General features: G+C 34.5%; 1 protein-coding gene across 13 annotated transcripts in view; it reads right to left on the bottom strand.

Moving 5' to 3' along the window:
• The window catches only part of UNC79 (unc-79 homolog, NALCN channel complex subunit), a 318,327-nt gene that overhangs the window by 23,104 nt on the left and 267,799 nt on the right, over positions 1–27,424 (bottom strand). For 12 of the 13 annotated variants that reach the window (XM_074289679.1, XM_074289680.1, XM_074289682.1 and 9 more), the window contains 5 exons: positions 26,644–26,748; positions 11,265–11,342; positions 6,501–6,590; positions 2,822–2,997; positions 1,115–1,301 (listed from right to left, as the gene is read on the bottom strand). In XM_074289679.1, coding sequence (XP_074145780.1) covers positions 1,115–1,301; positions 2,822–2,997; positions 6,501–6,590; positions 11,265–11,342; positions 26,644–26,748 — 636 coding nt within the window. The remainder of the gene's footprint in view (positions 1–1,114; positions 1,302–2,821; positions 2,998–6,500; positions 6,591–11,264; positions 11,343–26,643; positions 26,749–27,424) is intronic. The other variant, XM_074289683.1, reaches the window with a different exon arrangement.

Below are 27,424 nucleotides of genomic sequence, written 5' to 3'. Positions count from 1 at the left end.
TCAGCAGGTCAATGACTAGATAATGATTTTCTTAACTATATAAGACTAGTCTTGTAACTAATGTGTTCAAGGCATTGTTCTGCATGCCTTGTGAACACACACATATAGACATTCTTGTCTTCAAAAAGTTTATATTCTATTGGGAAGAAATGACTTACTACAGTTACACAGAAAGCAAATACCAAAGCCAGGATTTGAAATCAGATCTTTTTGCATCAAGCTTTCTAACTATGTCATGCTGTCTCTCAAGGTTTACAAAGGATTTTACAATCATTATCCCATTTAATTCTCACAAAAATCCTATGTACTATATGTACTATTTCCACTTTAGAGAGGAAGACACTGAAACCCAGGAAGGTTAAGTATATAGTATAAGCATATATAGTATGTTTCCACAGCAAGATTTGAACTCAAACATTCTTGACTCCAATCCCAGCATTCTAGCCATGAGGCCATACTGCCTATAACTAATTAAATATATACCTGATAATCTGAGGACAACATTAACTGGGGTATCAGGAAATCTTCATTTAGGAGTTGGCACATAAGCTGAACCTTGCAGTAAACTAGGGATTGAAAGAGTGGATGAAGTGATGAACAAAGCTGCAGGTATCTAAAACTTGCTGATTAACTACGATCCAGTTAAGGATAAGTCTGTGCAATGGCACAAAGGTGAGAAACTAAGTGGGAGGTTAGGGAAGAATGCCTAGGTCAAATTTTATGTGCCTCTGAAGGTTTGTACTCATAAAATAGCCCATGAGGTTTGGATCAGACATGGATTTTTTCCTTATTAAACTACTTTAGGATTATTATTATATTTTAGATAATTACCCTTTTTTGTAATAGAGACATTGACATGTCTAGGAAGCCAACTCTTGCTTGCCTTTATAGATAAAGACACTTTGAGAAATGTAAACTGAATAAAAACTTAAGGGGAAAAAAGAAGTCTGGAAATTTAAACAGCTTGAAATAAGGCATCAGTTGTTTTCCGAACATACAAAGGAAGGGAAATGATAAGATGCATTTTCTTTCCCAGAAGAAACATAATTGGCTGATAAGAGTTTCCATTAGCAATTTTGATGCATATGGTCTCAACCCTGTGGAAATTGCTTACCTTTGATTGCTCAGGAAATCCAATCAGAATAACGATAAGATGATCTGCAATATGGGACCCTGCATCCAGAGGAATTGGCATACAGGGAGATGAGGGATTTAAACACACAGAGTTATGTGTGAGTGAACCCAAAAGCAGCCAGGACAGCAAGCGGATATGAGAAACACACTCAATGAATTCTTTAGGTCTACAAGAGAAGAAGGAAATGTGTGATATATGCATGGATTCCATTCTCTAGAAGCAGAAGAATATATGTTAAATGAATGAACAAATTTGAATGGTCATAAAATCAGCACATAAAACAGGAAGGGAAGAAAGGTAAACTGACAAATGATTTATATATGTTCTATTCTAGTTCTCTTTACTAATCCCAAATCTCAATTTTAGGTCTAGATTACCTATTATATTCTTCTGCATACAATGAATGCTCAATAAATTATTCTGGCTTAATTATCCTGTTCATTAGAGCTGAACGGAACCTAAGGAACTGTGGATGACTGAAATGAAGCTCTGAGAGGTGGTGTAATTCAGACCATGTCACACATATCTGGGAATAGTACTGACAGATATCTAGGGACTCTTCCCCACTCCTTTCAGCCATGATGAGATGTGATCCATGACAAAGAAGAAGTCACTCAGAGAGATGGCAGTAGGACCAAGTTTGTTTGGCATTTGGACCTTTGGGCTCTCCAGGTCCAATAACTCTTCCTCTCATAAACTATGAGAACAAAATCCTCTCTACTGATGAACAGACCTCAAGAGTAGGCCCCCTTTTACTCCTCCATTATAAAAAGAAGGTGAAATTCAAATTCAACCACTTTGTTACTCACTAGCACAATATCTCTTCCAAAAATTAAGGAAAGATCTCTTTCTTACCTCTTATCATTCCTCAAAACACAATTTCCAAAAATGCTCTCTGAAAGTGGCATATTTATTTATGTTCCCTACACCTCCACTCACATATGAAATAACCTCCACCATGTTAGATTCCATCTCCTCCATGAAAGTAAGCCCTCCATCCCTTTGCCTGTTTTACTTCCTGTACTATATAGTTTAGTCAGAATTGTTCTCTTACATTAATTCTGTCTTCCCAGTGAGATAGCTAGACCTTTGGAGAAAAACTAGATTCTGGGCCCCCCACAGTATAAAAACATATAACAAGTATTTAATCAGTACATTAGATCAAAAGATAAAGTGAAATTCTATTATCTGTGATTTTCAAATTAACAAATATGATCTGAATTTGATTATATGTGAAATAAAACAGAGCAAGAATATACCTAATTATATGGATACAGGATTGCAATAAGAAAAGGGGAAGATTATTAACTGAATTTTGCCACTAGATATGCTAAATAGTCAAAAGAGTTTTCAGAAGAATCATCAGTTTTTTAAGGCCTATTTTCATAGAATACAATAAAAAAAAAAGCATATGCAATTTTTCCCTGACAGCAATATTATAAAGCATTTCACATTCTGAGCTCAGTAATGCTGCTGAATCACGAAGCCAAAGGCTCATAAGAGACACTGCTTCATGGTAAATCTTATCTTATACTTCATACCAATCACAGAACATTTCTACAAATCCCAAGTACATTTAGTTACTCCAGCAAGTACCAGAGAGTTTTCCCTAGAATTTCCATGTCACCCTTTTTGAAAATGAATTTTAAAAAAACACAAAAGTTTTTTGGGGAAAAAAAAACTTACCCTTGTTGCATTGCAGAAGGAGGATGATAGAGCCAGGGGAGGTAGCGAATAACAGATTTATTATCCCTGTGGTTGCCTCTTGTGATTTCCATGGCTGCAATCTGAGCCAACCCAACTTTCAGATGTCCACCAAAGGTATCTTCATGTAAAGGCTGAGAGCATGTCTTCATGTGACTCTATAAAGCCAAAATTGGGATCATATAACTTTTCACATTAATATTCAAAAGATTTAATCTTGTTTTTCCTTTTTTTGTTAGAAAATTTTCAATTCAATAACATGAACCACAAAATACAATAGCCTAACAGTGGGGCTGCCTGCCTCAAGTCTCTCCCTACTCCAATCTATCTTCCATTCAGCAATTAAAGTGATTTTAGTAAAGCAAAGTCTGAGCATACCAAGCTTCCTACTCAATAAACTCTAGTGGCTTCCTAATGACTCCGAGATCAAATTTAAATCCTTTATTAAGCATTCAAAGCTTTTCATAATTTAGCCCTCTCCTACCTTTTCTATCTTCTTATACTTTACTCACTTATATCCCTCATTCAGTGACACACCTTCCTTGTTCCTTGAACAAGACTCTCCATCTTGCAGCTTTGCAGATTTTTTTCTGGCTATCTTCCATTCCTGGAATTTTTTTCTTCCTTGTTTCTGCTCACTTACTTCCCTGGCTTCCTTCAAATCCCAAATGAAATCCCATCTTCTTCTGGAGGCTTTTTCAACCTCCTAATTTTCGTGCCTTCCCTCTGTTAATTATTTTTAATTTCTCCTATATATAACATGTTTGTGCATGTTAACTGGTTTGTCTCTCCCATTTTACTGTGAGCTTCTTCAAAACAGGAACTATGTCTTTGCCTATATCTGTATTCCTAGTGATTAACACAATTCCTAGTGAAAAACTACACATAGTAAGGCTTTAACAAATGCTTATTAATTTGACTTGATAAGATTCTAAATTTACAGGAAGAGAAATAAGTCTAGAGAGCAGAAGTGCTTTTAATATCATTAAGGAACACCATTCAATCATTCACTAATTAAGTTCTCTATGAAAAAAAAGGACTATCTACTGATAAATCTGTTCTTACATGTCTCATGAAAAGTTGTAACTGGAAACAAAAACTTAGATCATCTAAGCAGAATTTAGAAATTGTGTCCAGTGACAGAGGAATCTCTTTTTTTTTTCTTTGATGTATCCATTCTTGGATCACTAAGTTCTTGTGATCAAAGAAGAAATGTTTGCTGCCAGATTTTGAATCTGGCTATTTTTTGTGTTTGGATTTTCCCCCCACATTTAGTCTAGACTTTTCCTTGTTGATTTCAGATCTACTGGCTCCCTAGTAGAAGAATGATGACAAGAAGGCTGATTTACATTAGTAACTCATTCCACCTCAATGAACAATAAAAAAGATCAACAACTTCATGTGGGTATTGTCCATATTGTCCATTTTAAATCATTCTCCTAGAATAAATCATTCCCTTCTGAAGTTTTCTTACAGAACTGTTTAAAAATTTACTTAAATTTTATCACACTTATTTCTCAGGTTCATACAGGATTTATAGGAAAGGGATTTTAAAGATAATCTTTTCCAAATCCCTCATTTTACAGATTAAGAAATTAATTACCTGCAGAGGTAATTAATTGCCATATATATATATATATATATATATATATATATATATATATATAATCTTCCAACATAATATAAGCTTGTTTGGTGCAGAAACTAGTGATCTTTTCCTATTAGTATTCCCAGTAAGAGCCTGACACATTGTAGGTTCTCAATAAATGAGTGAACAAATGAATGAAAATAAACATCATGATATAGTGGAAAGAATAATGGATCTGGAGCATGAAAACCTCCATTTAAGTCCCAGCTCCTCTGCTTAGAAAAATTCCTTTCTAAGCCTCAATTTTCTTTTCTATAAAATAAGGAGCTTGAAATTTATAGTATCTTAAGAGATTCTTCAGTTATTTCATTCTATATAATATTATCAGTATTTCCCAAACCAATTTGGTTATTCGGTCTAGAGTTTCAAATAGCCAAATCCAATAATGTTGGTTTAAAGAACTTATACATATATTTTCATGCCAAAAATGAATATTTTGTATTCATATTTTGATAAGATAACTTATTATTTGATATTTTAGGATAATATAAATATCAACATTTTCATATAGAACCTCCTACTTATATCACATAGAGCTTCTGAATTCCACAGAATATAGCTTGGGAGGCAGCCAGGTGGCACAGTGAATAGAGCACTGGCCCTGAAGTCAGGAGGACCTGAGTTCAAATCTGACCTCAGACACTTAACACTTTCTAAGCTGTGTGACCCTGGGCAAGTCACTTACCAAGTGCCTCAGGGGAAAAAAAAAAGACTATAGGAAATATCACCACATTTTACTATGCAGATATAAGGCACTGACTTTTGTTAAACATTTGTTGAAGGAACAGAAATAAATGAAGATGACTCCAGCTGTTATCACAAACTGGAAAGCAAGGCAGATAATCTGGGGCAAGAAGGCAACAGCTATTGACAAAAGTTCAAACAAGATATTAATATCTTTCCCATTCTATAGCTGGTTATAGGTAGCAAATCAAAAACAAGAAGAACCTTAGCCTCCAAAATGATATTAAGTTGAACCATTATATCAGAGTAGTTGAATTATGTGTTTTGGAAGGAAAGACAGCAAGATAACCAAATAAGATCTCTACACAGAAGAACATTGTAGTTCTGGTGAGTCTCTATACCTGGTTAACTTTCTCCATGCATTAGTATTTTCCTGTATTATGTGTCCTAAGGAAAAGGTTAGTAATCTAGCCACAGATTATATCAAAAGAATGAGCAGTGATAATTCTGTCAACAGTTCCATGATCAGGTCCATGAAAGTAGCATCCATCACATTATAGCTTTTTATTTACAAGATATATGCAGGGGTAATTTTTCAGCATTGACCCTTGCAAAACCTTCTATTCCAACTTTTCCCCTCCTTCCCTCCACTCCCTCCCCCAGATGCTAAAATATATGTTAAATACAATATATATATATATATACATATATATATATACACACACATATACATACAGTTATTTTGCTGCACAAAAAGAATCAGACTTTGAAATAATATAAAATTAACCTGAGAAGGAAATCAAAAATGCAAATGGACAAAAACAAAGGGATTGGAAATGCTATGCAGTGGTTCACATTCATTTCCCAGAATTATTTCGCTGGGTGTAGCTAAATCTATTCATTATTGAACAAATGGAACTGATTTGGTTCATCTTATTGTTGAAGAGAGCCACGGCCATCAGAATTGATCATCATATAGTATTGTTGTTGAAGTATATAATGATCTCTTAGTCCTGCTCATTTCACTCAGCATCAGTTCATGTAAGTCTCTCCAGGCCTTTCTGAAATCATCCTGCTGGTCATTTCTTTCAGAATGATAATATTCAATAACATTCATAGACCACAATTTATTCAGCCATTCTCCAATTGATGGGCATTTACTCAATTTTGGACATGGATATTAAAGATCACGAGTCCCTGACACCATGTAACTACATATTTTCATCCAAATTAACCATATAAAATATAAAACATTTAAAAATACTTCCCTTAAGTTCAGAAAACTCAAAAGCTAAGGCTATACAAGTTATACATGTGTGTTGACCCTACCTTAAGTTTGGTTAATGTATGCATGTCAGCAATAAAATCCAGTACTTCATTAACGTATTGTCTCATGCATTCCATAGCTGCTGTTCCACACTAAAATAAAAGGAGACCCATTGATTAGTTTGATTCTGGAACCCCACTTTTCCCTTTTACTATGAGAATAGTTGTCTTCTCTCTTATTCTGTATTGTTGCTTGGGGAGTTCTCTTTTTGGCTTTTTAACTGATTCTGCTATGCAAAATAAATACAAGGTTATGTTCAGAGAACAAGCTGAGAGAGCATTAGCAGCTGTGAGGGAAGGTTCAGAAAAAAAGTTTTACATAAGTGACACTTGAACTGAATCTTTAAAAAAACCTAGCAATTCCAAGATATCTATGGTAACTGGTTGTTGCTCTTAAGATTCTAAAGTACAGAATTTAGACCTGAAAGTAACTTATGAGTTTATTTAATTCATTTATTTCACAGATGAGAAAAAATGATGCCCTGAGAAGTGAAGTAAGTAGCCCAAGGTCATAAAGAACACATACGGCACTGACCAATTCAAAACCATATCCTAAATTCAAATATGTTTTTTTCCTACTATCACACACTTTAATATTTCAAAAAGTGGTTATTTCAGTAGTTGTTTTATTTCCTCCACCAACACGGACCCATAACCCTTCCCTGCTTTTGCATAAGGTTTCATGAGTCATTTTATATGAAGACCAAGTTTCTGATGAATTTAATCACGATAGTCCTTGGATGATAGATGCAGCCTAGTCCAGCTAATCTAGTTCTGGTAGCACCAGTCAGGGTTAACATAAAAGCATTAACTTTAAAATTTCACTATGATAAGGCACTGGAGGACTACTTTAGTGGAGAAACTAATAGTTATTTTAAAAAGAACGTTATTGTTGTTGTTGTTGTTGTTTAATTCAATTGAATTTTTCCAAATGTTGGTATAACATTAGACCCGACCTGGTCATCTTAGTATGTACCACTCAATAAAAGTAATTTATTATTACAATTGTGAATCTCCTACACAAAGGCTAAAAAGCACCAAGGAGATACATCAATAGGATCTTGTATAGACTTCTATTTAAAGTATTTTTCCAAAAAAGTCATCTATTCTCAAAAGTCACCATGTTTACATTGGCATTGATCTTTCCTTTTCATAAAAGAAAGACATCTATAAGACTATTTACCTGTTTCTCAAGGTCAGCAATGGGAGAAATAATAATTAAATGGGAAAAGAGATGGCTGCAACTCCTTTTCTTTGATATTCGAAGGTAACTTGGAGACTTTTAAAAAATAGACAGCAAGTGATAAAGAATATCACTATAACTTAATTATATAAAGATATAAAACTACTACCTCTACAAACAAATGAAAAGAATTTAATATGTCAGGAACAGAGAGAAAATGCTCATATAGACTAATTGATCAAAAGTATGCTAAGAAGGTCTCTATGTTGAATTGGGTATAATATAGTTCAAAAGTGGATATCTCTGAAGCTTAATTAACACTCCTGAGGAAAGCTATGTTTCCTTGGGGGAATCTGAAATGTTATATACTTAATCCACTTACCAATTGATTTTCATTTCCCTGCATTTAAGTCTGAATTATGCTGAACAATATCACCTTCTAGCTTTTTCTCCAATGTTATGCCTGTCAGTTTCTAAGGCAGGATAACAGTAAAATAAGGTCACTGAAGTGCCTGCCTATCAAGGTGTCCTCCAACTATTCAATGGCAGCAATGGTTTTCTTTTTTTGTTTTTTAAGCCAAGAGACAGAAATATAAAAGGTAATTGAGGTTATTGCCACTAATGCAGAAGAAGGAATTCCCCCCACCCAGTTTGTGCCATCATTTAGAGCTTTTGCATATGCCCATATGCAAATCTGTTCTCTAGATTTTCTGAAAGTGATTTTCCTTCATCAGCAACATGTTTTACTATATTGATCAGGCTTCTATAATCCCAAAAATTATGAGAGGATTTACCATATAATCAAAGCTACAGAAAAGGGACTTTGAGAATTGACCACAACCCAATTACTTTAAGGGTCAGAGGTGTCCATTTTAGAGAATTCAAGCCCCCTAAATTCAATTTGGGTCTCATTTATCTGCCTGAGTTGGCTACTTCTATAAATCAAATCACCAACACTTTCATTTTCTGCTTTGTAAGCACACCCATGTCCATAGATTTGGAAAATATAAAGGATTCAGCCTCATTTGTCTTTTCAAGTTTATCAACTGACTGATTACACTAGAAAAATGTTAGAAATCTGGTTCTTTGATTTATAGTCCCAAAGTGTAACTTTAAAAGATTCACATCTAACTTCCTCCAAACTAATTTTGTAAGAATCAAATAATTAAAATCTATAAGGAATTCAAAGTACTTCAGGAAAAAGGTACTAGACCAATGATTCTCTCTTTTTTTTTTAACTTTCTTCAAAGATAACGTGAGTACTTTCATTTAACTTTGATACTTGAAAAGATTTATGATTTCATTGGTGTGAATATTCTCTCCATTGACAAAGATAATTTCTCAACACCTTAATAGACAGGAAGTTTGGAGAAGCAAATAGTGCTGGATTTGAATTAGAGATCTGGATTCAAATCCTGTATGGACATGGACAAATCAGTTAACTTTTCTGAACCTCCATTTATTTCCTCATCTGTAAAATGAGGATAATAATATCTATCATACCTTCCTCACAGATCTGTGGTGATGTTCAGGAGAAATGATATACCTAAAGTGATTTGCAACATTAAAGTGATATATAAATGTTTATTATTCTAAGGTAGCCAAGAGACATAATGGATAGAATGCCAAAGTTGGAAACAAAAAAATTCTGCTTTAGATACTTACTAGCTATGTTACTTGGGCAAGTCACTTATCCCCTCTATTTCTCAGTTTCCTCATCTATAAAACTAGGCTAATAATAATACCTACTTCTCTAGAATGTTGTGAGGATCAGAGTAGATCAGGTATATATAGATAGAGAAATAGATACACACACAGACAGAGATATAAATTATATGTTTACATTTAAGGTGCCTTGCAAACTTACAAGGGCTATCTTCATGAACCTTTTTTAAATTAATTTATTTATTTTTAATACACATCACTTTATGAATCATGTTGGGAGAAAAAAAAATCAGAACAAAAGGAAAAAACTATGGGAAAAGAAAAAAAAAAAAACAGAAAAAAGAAGTGACATAGCATGTGTTGATTTACATTCAATCTCCATAACTCTTTTTCTGGATGCAAATGGTACCCTCCATCCAAACCCCATTCGGATTGCTCTGGATCATTAAATCACTGCGAAGAACCAAGTTCAGAGTTTGATCATCACAATGTCTTGCTGTTACTGTGTACAATGTATTCCTGGTTCTTCTTGTTTCACTCAGCATCAGTTCATATAAATCTGTCCAAGCCTTTCTAAAATCAGTTTATCTGTTTATCATTTTTATAAAACAACAATATTCCATATTCATAGACTACTATCATCAAAACAAAACCCAAAACAAAACACTTAATGGCTAACCTTTTGGTAATTAGTCTCTTTGAATTAGACAAGCTAGTCTGTCACTAGGGCTCTGTCTAAAGCCTTTTCCCTTTACTAGGCTCAGACAGAGCTTATGAGCCAAGTTACTTCAACACCATAAAAAGGTATCACATAAGGTGGTGGTGGTAGTGGTGTTGTTCAGTTATTTTAATCATGTCTGACTCTGTGACCCCATGTGGGGTTTTCTTGGCAAAGACATTGGAATAATTTGCATTTCCTTCTCCAGTTAATTTTACAGATGAGAAACTGAGGCAAAAAGAGTTAAATGACTTGCATAAAGTCACACCAGCTTCCTCATTCTAAGCCCAGTACTCTATCCACTGAACCACTTTACAGAAGAATATTTTTATTTGTCAAAATTTTAAATTTTTTGTTATCAACAAATATATGTAAGAATTCATTTCAAAAGAAATCAATTCACTAGGCACTTATGAAGTACTAATCTAGTCAGTACAAAGATAAAAAGGAAGACAGTACCAAACCTCATGTACTTACATTCTACTTGACATTTATCTATGTGAAAAAGTACATACAGATAAACAAATATATAATACAATTACATTGAGAGAAGGGGGAAAGTACTATATGGGAATCAGTAAATATTTCACAAAGGAGGATTCTAACTGAGCTAAGTTCCTAAGCAGGCTAACAAATAAATATTTTTATTATTATAGCAGAAATCACTATTGAAAACATACTACTCTATAGAAAGTTTAGAGATTTGTAAGCTACAGCAAAAATTCCCACTATACTTGTTCTGACAGAATTTATCGATAATGGAAAAAACTGAATTCTAAGATGGAAGGTTACATTAATCAGGGTATTGTTATATATATGAATTTTCCTGGCATTTTTCTTTAATTGAATGGCTCAAGTGGTGTCATAAAAAGAGAATTTTTTTAAAAAAATTTAGTGAGATAGTTCCAAAGTTGGATAACAAGTGATTTTCTATAACAACTGAATTTTAGTTAGATATTTCCAAAATTGATGACAGGTGTTTTTCTATAACAACTAAATTGGTTTCAACATTCTAAATGAGCTCTTTTTGAAATGCCAATGTGCTACATCCACTAATAAATATTCTTTTAAAAATGAAACATGGCTATTTTTGGTGTTTTACAAAAACAAGCTAAAAATCCTTCTGGGCTAAAATATGTCTATGACCATGGAAGTTAGACCTAAGGTGAAATGATGTACTTGATTTAGGTTTCAAACTTACTCCAGGCATGGATGCGATCATCTGCTTGTGCAGGATTGTTGACTCAGCTAGTTTGGTTCCAGCATCTGCACAAACAAACTAATAAGAAAATGAAAGATGAATTATTTTTCTAAGAATCTTTCAACATTAATAAGTAATTCATGATTTTATTAGCTCAATTCAAATTCATTAGTATTTATATTCACAGCTATTTGTCCTGGATACATTCAATCTTTTAGTCACTACAAAAAAACTCATTTCTATTGAAAATATAGAACATAGATTAATATAAGAAATCTTACTTGTAACAAAAATACTATGTAAAATAAGACTGAGATATTCCACCAGAAAGAAAAAGCATATAATGTTAGAGCTGAAAGTGAATTTAGGATTATAGTTTGAAAGCATGAAGAGATCTTTAGAGGTCACCTCATCTTATCCCTCCTATATGATTTGCTGAAATGTGGACATGTCCTGAGTGGAAGAACTGGGATTCAAATCTTTGTTCTCTGATTCCAAATCAATTATTCTTTTCACTCTATTATCCTGCATCCCTACATGTCAGAATGGTAAAATGTAGAATATTAAAGCTTAGAGGTATTTTTGATAATATTTAGGCAAATGAGAAAACTGAGATCCAGAGATTGAAAGGCATATATGTATGTACAGTGGCAAAGTCTGGGATTTTCAGTCCAATGTCCTTTCTATTATACCATGGTGTTTCCAGGGATTATTGGTTTATTATTCTTTTGCTCCTGCAGCTTAAATTTATGGTCAAGACTTTTATTATTAGGCTGTAATTTCATGAGGAAAAAAAAAGCAATCAGCCTTGACATTCTTTTTTATCCCTATTCTTTAACCTTATGCCCTTTCCTCAGACAATGCCCTTTCCCCAGAAAATCAGTTGTGGCCTGAGTCAGTGTTCATGAAGAAGTCACTAGATTATAACCAAAGTTCAGCAAGTAGCCTTTTTTCACTTCATCAAGAATGCTGTAGGGCCTTATTGCCACTTGAAGCAAGTGCAGAGCCTTCAAATGTTGACATTTTTTAAATAACTACTGAATTAAACACAAATAATAAATGACAAAGTCTGCAGAGCTTGGCTGGGGCAAATTGCTCCATTTAACATCATTACTATCACCATCTGTTCTCTAGCTACAAAAATTATTGGAGTTCTTCTCTACTGTACTGCAGGAAGTTTAGAAATACTTTTTTAAAATCACAACTCATCCTTAAATGTTAAAAGGTTTGCACATCACATGCCTCACAAAAACCTTGTGAGACATCTTGAAGCAGGTGTGTGTGTGTGTGTGTGTGTGTGTGTGTGTGTGTGTGTGTGTCTAACTGTGGAGCAAGTGGCAGCCTATTCTGCAACAGAGGACTGTCAGACTCCATATCTAACTGACCCTATCTAGGGGTAAGTGAGACAGGATATTTGCATTCTACCAAAAAAGTACTTTCTATTTTTCATCATCATTATCATCAAATTGATCGATCTATCTAGTGGGTTGGACCTGTGATTTCTCTGCAATATAAAAGTTATTTTTATAAGGGTATAGAATAAGTTCCTGCTACAGATATGGATTAGCAATTCCTCTAAAATTAATGGTGCTGGAGAGTTACCTGGAGAATAGAGGTTAAGCAATTTGCTTGGGGCTACTTACAGCTTGATAATGGGACAAAGGCAGTACTTGACCCAAAGCCCACCAGACTTAAAAGCTGACCTACTATCTATTAAATTATACTACATTAATAATTTTCTGTTTAATTCTTCTTGATTCCTATCACTCTGACAATCTCTACAAGTTTCTGAACAACTACCAACCTTCCTAATCCTTTCCATTTAGATATTTGAAAGTGTTGAAGACAGTCATAGGTATGTTTCTATAACTTGTGTTCATTTTCATTAATTAATGTTTTATATATTTCCTACATTAACACATTAGCTCATTGAGGACAGTTAAATTCCACTATAAGTTTCTTATAGTACCTTTTTTGATAAATATCAATGGATATTCAATATACACCAAACCTTTATTATAATGCCCTGTTCTACAAAAAGGGTATCTGATTAAATGATTCCATTTTGAAGCAATTCTAAAATCATTGTATGCAATTTTAAAATCATGTTTTGTTACAATAGAAAAAAAATATTTGACTACTTTAAAAATTCCTGTCAGGTAGGTAGTATGAATTTATAATATTTATTTTATAGATGAAGAAACTAAAGCTCAAGGATCTAAGTTTAAGGACTATGAAGCTTGCAAACATCAGAGTCTGGAATGGAACTCAGGTATTCTGACTCAAAGGCCATCACATTTTCCACTATACCATTTCACTTCTCTATAAAAAAACAAATTAGTTTATAGTTATTCCTGATTCTACAGAACAGGACATACTTATGAGGATTAATGTCCACATTGGGAATTGACCACATTGTATCCCAGGAGTTGTACTAATTGGTACCTAAACGTGAGGTAAGATGTTAGTTTGTGTGTATAGTTATCTGAGATTGACTATCTAGAATTGGGTTGGGATCAAGAAAAAGAGTATCAGTTCTGAGAAATATAGTTTTAGGGACTCTGGTAGGCTAAAAGGTGAAAAATAAATGAGGAACTCTTCCCCAGAGTAGATAAACTATATTCAGTAAAAGAAAAAGGGGGAAGAGAATTAAAAAAAATTTTGTGTGCCTACTATGTGCTATACACTGGTCTAGTAAGCACTTTACAAATACTACTTACAACAATTCTGCAAGGCAGGTACTATTATTGTCCCCATTTTACAGTTGAGAAAAGATGGGTAGAATAGAAGTTAAGTCAGATCACACAAGGCTGGATTTGAAGACAAGTCTTCCTGCCTTGAGGCCCAGCGTTAACCACTGAAACACCCAGGCAAGCCCAACTCCACCACAGCAGTGCATTCACCTTTCCCAGAAGAACTTTGAGTGGGTTGAGAAAGACAGTACTGTATTCTTGAGCTCTGGATAGGTAAGACCTCCTTACCAAATAGTCAAGGCTATCACCTTTTTATTCATCTCAAGTGATGGAGACTGGAGAGCCATGGAACAAGATATTTTAGGGTCCTAAAACAACTTTTGGTATATTTAGGAAAACGGAGTAGTTGAGATGCAGTGGCAGAAAGGCATCCGCTCCTACCAAAAATTTAAAGAAAACACTGTCCTCATTCTACCCTAGAGCTTCCTGCAGCCAACACAGACAAACAGAAGCTTGCCAAACAGTTCTCTCTGAGGAAAGAACAAAGAGAGACCCACGCTAAATCGTGGGGTTTTCTGCTTGATTTTTCCTGCTGTGGTCCTTCCTGTTGTATATATCCATGAGGCAGTTTTGTGTACTAGGGCCATGGTACTAGCTTGATATAAAGCCAAATGTCCTCTGAAGGTGAGTTTGTCGTAAGTTGTCTCAGAGTGTCAACTGGCCTATACCATCTAATGAAAAAAAGGTAAGATACATGGCTAGAAAAGAAGAGACATGTTAAGGAACAAAGAAATTCCAGATCACAGTTTGATACAAATATCATAATACCTAACAATCATAACAAAATTGAAGTATTTTGCAGCAGAAGGGAATGATCTTTTATCAGTCATAGAGAGGAACCAAACTTAAAGCAATTTAAGCCAGGGAATTTTTAACCTTTTACATACTGTGGGGCCTCTGGCAGTCTGGTTCAGCCTATGGACTGTAAAGGGCAGGAACTCAGTATGATTGATTTTAATCCTACAACAAGGTGTTAAGTCAATGGAATTGATAATACAATGGTTATCTAGTTTAGCATGTGAGTTCTCCAGTTCAGTATGATTGATTTAGCCTTACAACAAATAATGATTCCCTAGTGATATAATGATTGGTTTATACTCAGTATACTGTAATGATGTAAATGTAATAGAGTATATAAACTGGGACAAATTCAGCCAGAGAGAGACTTCAAGATAGAAACCCTCGTGGTGGCTCTCAAGCTTCCTGCACTGAAACCAAGACCCATTCCAGAGGGCCTCCAGAAAGCTAGCTGGGCCCCAGGAAAAGGAGACAGACTGTGAAAGAGATAATAAAGACTTTGGACTTTATCCCTGACTATTCTCATGGTGATTATTCTGCTGAATTGAAGGCTGGTCCCAAGACTTCCAGAAAGCTAACCAGAACATTACAGACTCCTTAGAATAATATCTTTGATCAGAAAAACCATGGTTATAACTAATTCCTTTTATCACAAAAGAAAGAAATGAATAAAGATATGTCCCATTTAAAAGGCCAGCCTCAGAATTGTCAATTCAGCTCTATGAATAATTATTAATCAGAATGGAAAATTGATAGCTAACAGTTTAGTTAACATGTATAGAGCATTTTAAGGTTTGAGGAGCATTTTACATGTATTATCTCATTGATCTTTAAAACAACCCTATGAGATAGATGCTATTATTATTCCCATTTTAGATGAAGAAATTGAGGCTAAGGGAGGTTAAGTGACTTGCTCAGACACAGCTATACTGTGTCACAAACTTGGCCTCAAAATCAGGAAAGCCCAGCTTCTAGTCCTACTCTAGCCAGGGATCCTGAGCAAGTCATGGAATCTCTGGGTGACCCAGGACATTCTTACAGGATTCTTACAAAATGACTAAACTGCAGGGCAGGCTCTTCTTCGCATCAGCAGGTGGTGATTCCTCTCCAGGTCTGCCCTAAGAAGGCAGGACTCTGCTGCTACTTGTGGAATTGTAAGCTCTCAAAGAGCTTACACCAGTCATAGGAAGCATACCTACATAAATCTGTCAAGTCACATCAGGACTCAAACCTTATGGAAAAATAAGAGGACTGGACTCAACATATTTCTATGATCCCAGAAAGCTCCAAATCTAAACATCTATTCATAGTATGATGAACTAGACATAAATGTGGACAAGATAATGGATAAAGGACAAAACAAGGAAGAGGCTTACCAAGATTAGCCACTAATTGCTAAAGGCTGAGGAAAGCTCATGGAGAAAGAAAGCATAGATGAGGAAAAAAGAGCCTCAGGGGAGCACCACCAACTCCAAGAAGCTTCAATGTTCTGGATTTGTGGAAATGCAGTCATATAAGTAAACACTCATAGCTTTAATATCTGCCATTCTTTTGCATTATACTAGCTGCAAAATGGCACTAAACATATGGAGCTGTCAAACCATCAGACATGATGATTTAAGTGCCTAGTATTTAGTGCCTTAGGTACAAAGTCAAGTTCCAATCCTATCCTAATTAACACTGAGCAAGTTAGATTAAAAGACTGATTTCAAAATAAGGGTGTGACCTTGAGAGGGTTATGGGTCATCTAAGAATTGCTGGCCTTTTCAAAAAAAATTTAAACACCTAAATCTCTAAAATAATATAAGAAATGTAAGTTATTATCTGTATGTTATTATTATTCCTTTTGAAGATCAATAGAGACTATGTAATCCATAAAACTAAAAGAGCAACTAGATATAATGGAAAGAATATAGGATTTAAAGAGCCAGACTCACAAAGAATGATGGCTCACTAACTTCAAAAGCAAGACATTCCATATGTGAATAACTAAAATTGCAAGGAAGTTTTTCTTAAGATCAAGCTTAAACTTGCCATTGCTGCCTTCAACCATAAGCTCCAGGTTCTGCTTTCTAGGGCCAAACAAAATCATTCTACTCCTCCTCTTATAAAAGTCTTTCAAATGTTTCAAAAAAGCTAACAGGTCTTTTAGCAGGTCTTTTCTTTTTTCATATTAAACATCACCATTTCTTTCATCCAATCTTCATATGACATACTCTTGAGACACAGTCCTAGTTGCCTTTCTCTGGACATTCTAGTAGTACTTCCTAATATATGGCAGAAATGAAGGTACTAGAGTTTTTAATCTAGCTCTGACATATACTGGCTATATATATTTAAGGACCACTCTTGGATAATAGTGCTTTGGGCGATTGGTGTCTAAAGGTTCTTGGAGGAAAAAGCTTTTTAAACCTTGTAATATGTATAAGTGTGACTTGTTATTGTTAACTAAAACCTTTTCAGAGAACCTTAAAATGACCAAACTGTTCAAATTTGATTGCTTTTTGAGACAGTGAGTTCCTTTTTTGAGTAGACTCAATGAGTTACTGATTGTCAAGGATCCTATTGAGAAAATGCCTCCCTCAGATAAGTGGTGAATTAGATAGCTCCTTATGGCCCATCCAAGCCTGACATTTTATGAGTTCAAGATTCTAAACCTCTTTCTGCTCATTTACCAACCATGGATTGAATACTTTTTTCTCAGTTACACAGAATTTTCCCCACAATAAAGACAAAATTAAAAGTAGAGAGGGAAAATGATGACTACCATAGAAGAAAAAAAAAACCTCTTTACTTCCAAATAAAATATAGTAATGTCACTGTAATACTGCACACCCCCATGAAGATTACAAAAGAAACAGACATCCATTATGTGCCATTATCAAGTGCATTCATTATATAAAATGTAGCAAAAATAGCATCTCCACCTCTCCTCTGAATATAGTGATCAGTTTATTACTAACTCATCTAATATTAATAACCTCATGTCAATAGTAAGCACTAGAAATTACTGCAGAGTGAGTTAATAGAGATGCTACATGCAATACTGTGGAATTCCTTTGTCATTCAGCCCACAGCAGATCTATCATTAAAAGAAAGCCTTTCTCCCACAGAATATCTAAACATGTGCTACAATGTGGGAGTTTTAGGTGAAAATTAATAGAATTTTTTTGTTAGGCATATAGCAGGACCTCAGTAAATATAGATGCATTGAAGTCCATAAACATTTATTAAATGCCTGCTAAATGCCATGCTGAGCACTTGGGATATAGAGAAAGGCAGAGAACAGTCCCTTCTAAGGTGCTCACAGTAAAGGGGAAGACAAATATGTATAAGCAAGATATTTAGAGGATAAATTTGAGATAATCTCACAGAGAAGGTAGTAAATTTAAGAAAATTGGAAAAGGTTTCTTGCAGAAAGTAGGACTTTAGATGAGACTGGGAAACCAGAAGTTAAAAATTAGGAAAAAGAGAGTTTCAGGAAGGTTATAAAGGACTTTGAAGTTCTTATTTAAATTGAAATGAAGTCTGCCTACTTCAAATTCATTCCCTATCCCCAAATATATAAAGGTTCTGTCCTCTGGGCCGATGGAGCATAATGAATTTAATCTCTTTTCTACATAACAAACTTTAAAATATCCAATGACAGTGATCATACCTCCCTCGAAAATAATACTCTAGTTTAAATAAGCTCATATGACAAAGTTTTGAGTCCAATCAATCTCTGTCATCTGATTTTTGATACTTTCTAAGTCATCAATGTCCCTCCAAAAAAAAAAAAAATCTGGTACCTGGAACCAAACACATCACTTCTAATAAGGTCTAAAGAGAATTAGTTAGTAAATAGAGAGCTAGATCTGTATTCAAAATGAAATGCAGACTCATTCACTTATTAGTTGCAAAACTTTTAGCAAATCATTTGCGTTTTCTCCTCAGTTCCCTCCATTGTAAAATGATGATAATACTAACAGCTATCTCTCCTGGTTGTTATGAGAATTGACTGAGATAATATTTGCAAAGATGCAAAAATTTTAAAGCTATATAAATGAGGGTACCTAACTAGCACAAAGTGGAATGCAACTATTGCCTCTCATTCTGAATATTTCTTCAATATTTCAATAGTTAAAACTTCTATAATATCATCAGTGTAAGTATTTTTTCCATCAATGTGGGTAAAAATGCTTCCGGAATTCAGCAGATGAACTTAAAAGTTATTGTGAAGCAAACATTCATCACCTTACTGCCAATCTGGTGACAAGCCCCTCTAAATAGCAAGACTGGTCTTCAGAAAACAATAATTAGTTCAACACTAGTCTTGTGTGTACAATACTTCTATCACTTCAGTCTAAACCCACCAACCCTCTGTGGCTTGACAAAAGGCTTTCTGAATTGTAGTGGCAAAACAAAACAAACAAAATCCCTCCCTTTAGTCGTTAACCTTAGAGTGGCAAAACTCTATCTACACTTTGTTAAACTGGTCATAAGTCAACAAAATCTGTTGCCAGAGTCTATACTTGAAAGCTATTCAACTTGGTAGAACTTGATATTGGCATATCCTTTTTAAAAAATCCAGGGCTACCTCTTACCATGATTAAGTATCAGGGAAGGATTTTGGCTGAGGAGCCTAAGATTACATTGTTAAGGGCTGCTATGCTACTTTGATGTGACTTAAAAACTTTTCTCTGAAGATTTACTTTTTAGTCATGTTCTTCTCCACTAATCCCATACCTAAGCAGCTAAATTTTTACCCTAAATGCATAATTTTACATTTATTTAATAATTTGATCTTTGTAAACTATAAAACTTTATAAATGTGAACTTCTTAAAAATTAAAGTCAGCGCATGATTTGAGCCTTTTGAGAATTTTGATTAAAGAATGTCTATCCCTTTTTTTTTGGGGGGGGGGAGGAATAAGTCCTTACTTAACAACAACTGTTAGGAAAACTGGAAAGTAGTTACTCAGAAATTGGTTTAGACTAGCATCTTACATCATATACTTTTATAAGTTCAAAACAGAGATGTGGCCTAAATAGTAAAGGTCATTTCATATAAAAAAATTAGAAAATAATTCACTCAGATTTTTTTCACAGCTATGGCTGGGGTGAGAGTTCTTAACAAACAAAACAATTATAAAAGTATTTTAATTGCCTGAAATTATAAAGAATAGCATAAATAAAATTAATGCAGCTAGGATACAAAGGGAAGAAGATACAAAAATCTTTGAATCTGAAATCTGAAAAAGATATGATATCCAAGTTGTATAGGCCCAGAAATAAGTAAAACCAAAAAATTCCCAATAGATAAGCGGTCAAATGATATGAATAGAGTTCTCTCAAAAGAACTTTTAACTATTAACAACAATATGAAGGAATGCTCCAAAGTACACAAGAGAAATACAAATGAAAAAAAACTCTGAGGTTTCACCTCATATTTGATAAATTTACTAAGATAACAAAAAATGGAACTGTCAATGTTGAGGATGTGACACACTTTTGACAGAACTATAAGAGACATATGACCATTCTGGAAAGCAATTTGGAATTATGCTTAGAAAGTTATTAAAATTGTTCTTAACCTCTGAGATCCCATTACTAAGCTTATATACTACAAGGAAGGTAGACAATAATAAAAGTCAAATATCAAAATACCAAAATACCAACTATGGCACAATATTTTGTAGTAGCAAAGACCTGAAAAGAAAGTAAATGTCTTTGGGGGCAGAAACTATTTTATTTTTTCTCTTTGTATAACTAATGCCTAGTACTAGACCTGGTTGATGGTTAATAAATGCTCATTAACCAATTAATCCTGTCATTCAACTTCTTAGCTTTTCCTCCATCAGCATAGGCAACAGTCCCCAATAGTTATATGACTTTATCAGATACTCTTCACAAGTTGCAATGGCTAACAAATATATTACCTTGTGTCCAACCTAGTAATAAACCATTTAGTGGTTAAATTGCTCCTCAGATAATAGAAAAGAAATTTGGCACTAGTTTCATCCTTGAAACCTTTACAATCTAGATAGCATCTAACTTTTTTGGACTTTTTTTTATCATTCATGATTTGATTCCTTTATTAACTTAAAACATATCAATCCTATTTAAGTAAGCTTCTTAAGGACAAGGAAACCCTCATATATTAATTTTATGATTCCTTCAGTATCTAATACACTGTTTTACAATGTAGGTCCTTAACATGTTTATTGAAGAAATGAATGAAATAACTCAATTGACAGGAAGTACCATCAATCCTCTAGATTATTACTTAGTTTAGTTGCATCTGAGGAGAAGCAAAAGGAAGAAAGGGGAGAAGTGAGAGATTTAGGAGCTGTACTTGTGATATCAGTAGGTGTTGAGAGTTCCTAGTGGGGAAACTTAATTATTCTGAAATATTAAGTCTTAGAGAATTAACTGGGGCAGCAAAAGATTAGGTCAATTGTTCAGGGTCAAACAGGTTCTATATAGAGAGGTCAAGACTTAAATTCAGGTCTTCCTGACTCTGACACTAACTCAGTCCACTACACTCGGGCTTCTTAAACTTTTTCTACTCATCATCAATTTTTGCCCAAGAAATTTTTATGGGACCTCAGGTATATGGATATATAAAATAGGTACACAAATTAAACATTTGCTGATAACAAATAATAAAGATATTTATTTTAAAACAATTCTTTGACAAACAATTTTATCATAGTGTCTATCAGTAAAATAGTACAGTAATATTACTTTAAATGGACTTCTATGCAGTAATAAATTCATTTCCATGACTTCAGTAATTATAATCCCTTCTCTCTGAGATCAATATTATATGTAAGATATACAAATTGTTCCTTTTTACTACTCTTTTCTTTATCTTGTTTTTAAGATAACTTGGTTGTCATCATACACATATTCACACACATACACATATATACAAACACATACTACAATTATTTTAGATGAGAATCACAAAAGGAAGTGAAAAAAAGACCAAATTTTTTCCAGAGTCACTGGATCATTAAACATATTTCTCTATGAATTTAGAAACATTCATTACCCATTAAAGGAAGAATTTCACTTCCCTGACCTTTCCAAAACTAGCACAGAAGTGAATGTGTCAGGCTCCAATCATTTATCCAACACCAGGCTGCCTTACTCAATATCCACTTCCAGTGCTTCTTTATTCTTTAGGAAGGTATGAAGAAAAGTGAAAGAAACCTCCAATCTTTGAGTTCATTTACTGAAATAATAATAATAATAGCTGATATCTCATAGATTGTAAAGTTTGTAAAAAACTTTACATCTATAATCTCATAAAGGAGATGATGTGAGCTGTGCTTTACAGAAAGTTAAATATTCTGTAAGATGAAACTGAGGTGAGAATAGTTGCATACATAGGGGAACCATTTGTGGAAAAGAATAAAAGCAAAAGATGACATGACATAAGGACCAATTAGCAAGCCAGTCTGATTGACATGGAAAATGTGATAGAAAGTAATGTAATATAAAATTAAAATGATAGATGAGAGCCATATTATAGAGGGCCATTAGTATAGGGATATCAAGACATTATAGAGGTTTTTTGGTTTTTATTTTTTATTTCTGAGGAGAGAAATATGATTTTCCCCACTTTCTTCTGCCTGTGTAGCCTTGGACTCTGGGCTTCAATTTTATTCACTGTAAAATAAGGCTAATTAAGCTTTTTCCATTTATAACCCTTTTTCACCCAAGAAATTTTTATGTGACCCTGGGAATATATGTGCATATAAAATAGGTATACAAATCAAACATTTACTGATAAGCAACTGTAATTTTATAACTCCCATATTCAATTATGAGATCTTTACATTTTAAGAAGCTAGGAACTAGATAATTTTTAATGTCCCTTTTGTGGAAGACTTTGGGAATGGTTGATGAATAACTTTTAAACCTTCTCTGGGTTATTTATTACTATGTTAAAATTTGGGTTGGGAGTAGTTAAAACTGTTTAATTATTGCTGTTATCCTAAGACAGTAGAGGAGATTAGCTTTGACTTTCTCAGAAAAATCTTCCTCAAATAAGAGACCCTGCCCCAAAATTTTTTTCTTAAAAGAATTTAAGAGTTAACTGCTTGAGGGGGGTTATGTTGAGGGCAGTAGCCCCTTGATATTCCTTGTTTGATCTCCAACTCCATTTGGGACTTGGACTTTGATGTGGTCAAACTAGTTTGGGCTATCTGAACTGGTTGGAGTTTTACAGCCCCCCATTCTAATCTGCTCAAACAGACCAAATGCCATCAGGAAATTCCTTTTTGGGAAGAGACTTCTGTTTGTCCCCAAAAGATAACAAGAGAATCCTTATCTTATTTACATCACTCTCAGGAACCTCCTTACATCACTGCATCTGAATGATTGTGCTCTTGTATAAAAGAGACAACTCAAAAATCTACTCTTTGCAAAATGGGCCTTGTACCTTGCAGCCATTTTGCCCACTGGCTTTCCGGTGTTTCCATTCTAATCAATAAAGACTATGTTTCCATACAGCATTAAATAGCAAATTCCTTTGCTGCCGAACCCACCCTTGGTTACTTTGGGGAGGGAAGGAGAGAGAGAAAAGGAACTGACCCATCTTTGTTTAGACCACAGTTTACTCCTCATCATTTACTCCTCATCACTTTCACATCTAAAACTATGATTCTATAATCATTCTGTGATTAGATTTATGTTTTTAGGAATATAATTTAGTAGTTGTGTGGAGGACTGATTAGAGAAGGAAGAGACTGGTTGAAGAGAAACCAATGGTGGCTATTAGAATATGTTCATATGAGAAGAACCTTAATATCTTTCCTCTAGATGAATAATTCAACAATATATTCTGCTTCCAGAGAATTACTAGTGAGCCAGAAAATCTAGAATAACAAGGAAAAGAGGAATATAACCACTGAAAGAGGCCTAATTCCAAGAGAGAACTTGAAAGTACTATTTTCACCTGTTCTTAGTAAACTCATTGAGGGCCTTCCATCCCTTATAGAATCCTGATCTCCAAGGTGTGATTCAGAAAAATGGTTAAAGAGATGTTTTTAAGGATGTTTTTTTTTCCTCCTCATGAATCCATTTCACTATGAATTTATAAGAGTATAAGAACCTATCTCTTACTTAAAAACTGACAGGACAAGACTTGATTTTTGAGTGAATGCTGCTCTCTGTATAGCTAGCCCTTCCTCCAAATGAAGAAGGCAGAAGTAAGATTAAAATGCATTATTCATAGTTGTCCTTAATGGGCCTATTCTCCAAATGGCTGACACAATGGCCTCACAGTCCAAGTGATTTTACCTTTTGATTTCTCTGTATCAGTTCATGGTTCAGTGACAAATGTAAATTCACCCAAGAAAAGAGGAAATGCATGTCCCTTCCAAAACTGCATGCATGAATATATCAAGAAATATTATTTTTCTTTTCTGAAGCTAATTTGTTTTTTGTTATTTATTCATCTAGCCTTGATGCTATAATCATTGTTTGCAGGATTCTCTTAACCACTGAGTAATTTAGACTGTCAGTGTTTCATTGCTGTCTCCTGACAAGTGCTTATTAGAACTGACTAATGGATCTCATAGTCAAGCAATCACAGCACAGTGCTCTGGAGAGCCAGAAGATTCACTATACATACCTGCCCTCTTCAAGTCACAGAAGCCTTCACAGGTCTGAAGGACAGAAGCTTCAGAGACTGTATTTTCTTTGAGGGACCCCCAAATCAGACTAATATAGATTGATCAGAATTCTGAAGCTATCAGGTAAAAGGGAAATCCAGGATTGCCAGCCCCTTTACCCCTAAATCCTCTTAGGCTACTCTGCAAAATAAAAAAGTTCTTTTCCCTTTGCTGGTCATATGTTTCTCCTATTTAACTTTTAGGAAATCATGATATTAAAAGTTATTTCTACTCAAAGGTAACAGTGATTGTGGTACTAGACCCCACAAAATTATATTAAGAATATCTACAATAATGTTTCACATGTACATAGTACTTCAGAATTATGGCATAAGGAGAAGAGTGTTGAGTTTAGAGTGAGAACACCTATGTTTAAATCCACAAACAAGATATAATCTTGGACAAATCATTACCTCCCTGAGCCATTGTTTCCTTGTATATAAAATAAAGGACTTGGGCTCCAAGTCTTCCCAGGTTCCTCCCAAGTCTATATTCCTGTGATTTTAAAGATAAACATTTCCACTAGTACTCATGAGAACCCTAAAGTGTGTACTGGGAGTTTATATAAATATCATTATTTCCATTTTATAAAAGAGAAATCTGAACTTCAGAGAAGACAGTTCCCAGGGTCACATAGTTATATGGGACACAGACAGGAATGGAATCCCACATTCCTGAGTCTATATCCAGTTATTCCCTACACAATTTTTGTTAGCATAGGACCGAAAAGGCCAATGATTATCTAATCAAGGCTATTAAAGATTATTTTTCCAGTAAGTACTGTACCCAGTTCTGGCAACACATGTGGATGTTGGGGGAATTTTCCATCTTTCCCTGGGTCATCTCACCTTCTTCTTGATAACTAGAAAACTGAGGCCCAGGGAGGTTGGAAAAAAGTCACACAATAAGTTATGAGAAAAGAGATGACTGAAATTCAGGTCATTGACTCACAAACCAATGATCTTTCCTCTGCACCAATTTTTTGCCTTTTTTGTTATTAAACTTTAAGAAAAATCTAAGCTCTGAGCCTTTTGAAATATTTTAGGGATTAGAGAACACGTGACAAGACACCTGAAACTTTGCCATCACATTGTCCTCATACTCACATATTCTTCATTAATTTATAAGCAGAGATCAGTTTATTACCACAAAGGGAACATGTTGGAGGATGACAGGAACTGATAGTAGGTTGGTAAGGTGAGTCAAGATAAAAGATGACCTTGAATGTCAGACTGATGAATTTAGATTTTTTATGGTAGAAATCATCAAAAGGAGTTTAAAAATAAAACAAAACAAAACAAAAAACTATGCTCTATCATGCTCCTTTGAAGGAACTAGAGATATCTAACTTGGAAAGGACCTGGGGACTTGATTGTTACCTTTAAATATTTTCAGGATTGTTATATGGAAAAGAAATAAGACTTATTTTACTTGACTCCAGAAGGAACAAAGGGGGCAATTATAGGGAGATAAGAGTTCAGTTCAATATAAGAAAAACCTACCCAACAATAAGAATTATCCATGGGTGGAATGATCTGCTTTGGGAGATAGTGAGTTCCCTATTATTGAAGAACTTCAAGCAGAAGCTGGATAACATCTTGTAAGGGAAGTTGTAGGCAGGATTTTATGCTTTGGTTGGGGATTGAGACCAGATGATCTCTATATTCTCTTTTGAACCTGTGATTCCATAAAATAATCAATCTTAAGAAAAATTATTCTTATAGCAGCACACAAGATAGATTGGAAAGGAGAGAGAGTGGAGTTTGAAAGAAAGACCAGTTAGGAGATTGCTTTAGTAATCTAGGCATCAAGCCCTGGACCAGCTAGTACTAGTGGTAGTGAGGCTGAAGAGGCAGGAACAAATCTGATAGATGACTTCTACACTCCTTTCCAACCCTAAAATCCTACGGCCCATTTAAGGATGAGAAAGAAAAATCAATCTGGCCAAACATTTGGCAGGACAGAAATGTCCTGGTTATTAAGCCAAGTGGAAGAATGAACATCAATGCAGAGTAATAGTCAGAGCATAGTCTTTATAATTTTATTTTCTATCACTGAGAAGACAGGGACTATGGGATTTAACCCTACAGTCCTGCTATCTTCATTCTTACAAACATGCATGGGCATCATGAAAAGGATTAGAAGCGAGTTAGTACTCTACCTGGACCAGCAGTAGTAGGTTTGTATCTGGCAAAGGAGACTTTAACTTCAGAGCTTGGAGTAGCTCTAAGACAACACTACGAGACAAGTAGAATTTATCCCGTTCCTAAACAAAAACAAAATAAGGGAAAACAAGGTTTCTAAAAATTCACTTAGCATAGACCAATGTCACAGAGTGCTTCAGCAAGATGCATAGGTCAGGAATGAAAAACATGACTACAGGATGTATTAAGAATTGCTTATTGAATTGAATGGAAAAATGAAATTGTAAAAGAATATGCCCATCCAAAAAAAAGTTAATTCCATTTTAAGCACTAAGAATATGTAATTTGATCCACCCAGAAAAAGTAGAAGAACTACCTCCTAAATATTTTTAAGTATAGGAAGCCATCCCCATTTATAGAGAATGTTCCTACAGATCCTTGAGAAGAAATGAAAATTCCAGTTATTCCTGCCCTCATAGAATGAGCCTACCATAACTCTCTCATAACTCTCTTATTTTAGAAATGAGGAAACTAAGGAGGCAGAGAGATGACACCCACAGGCTTCTGATTCCAATTCTGTGCTTCTCTTCTACCCCAATGCCTTATTTACATAGATTCTTTCCAAATCTTTTTTTTTTATTCTTTGGTTCAATTCAACAAAACATTTACTACAGTGGCTCCTCCTACATATAAGGCTTTATGGCTATAGGCAAAATATAAGAAAGAAAAGAAAAAAAAGAAAGAAAGAAATATCACAGTCCCTGACCAGTTCTCTGTGGAAGATCAGAGGGAATGGGA

This window comes from Sminthopsis crassicaudata, chromosome 2, assembly GCF_048593235.1.
Source record: "Sminthopsis crassicaudata isolate SCR6 chromosome 2, ASM4859323v1, whole genome shotgun sequence".
Taxonomy (NCBI): Eukaryota; Metazoa; Chordata; class Mammalia; order Dasyuromorphia; family Dasyuridae; genus Sminthopsis; species Sminthopsis crassicaudata.
Note: the sequence above shows the minus strand (reverse complement) of the source record. Positions and strands in the feature narration are given on the sequence as shown.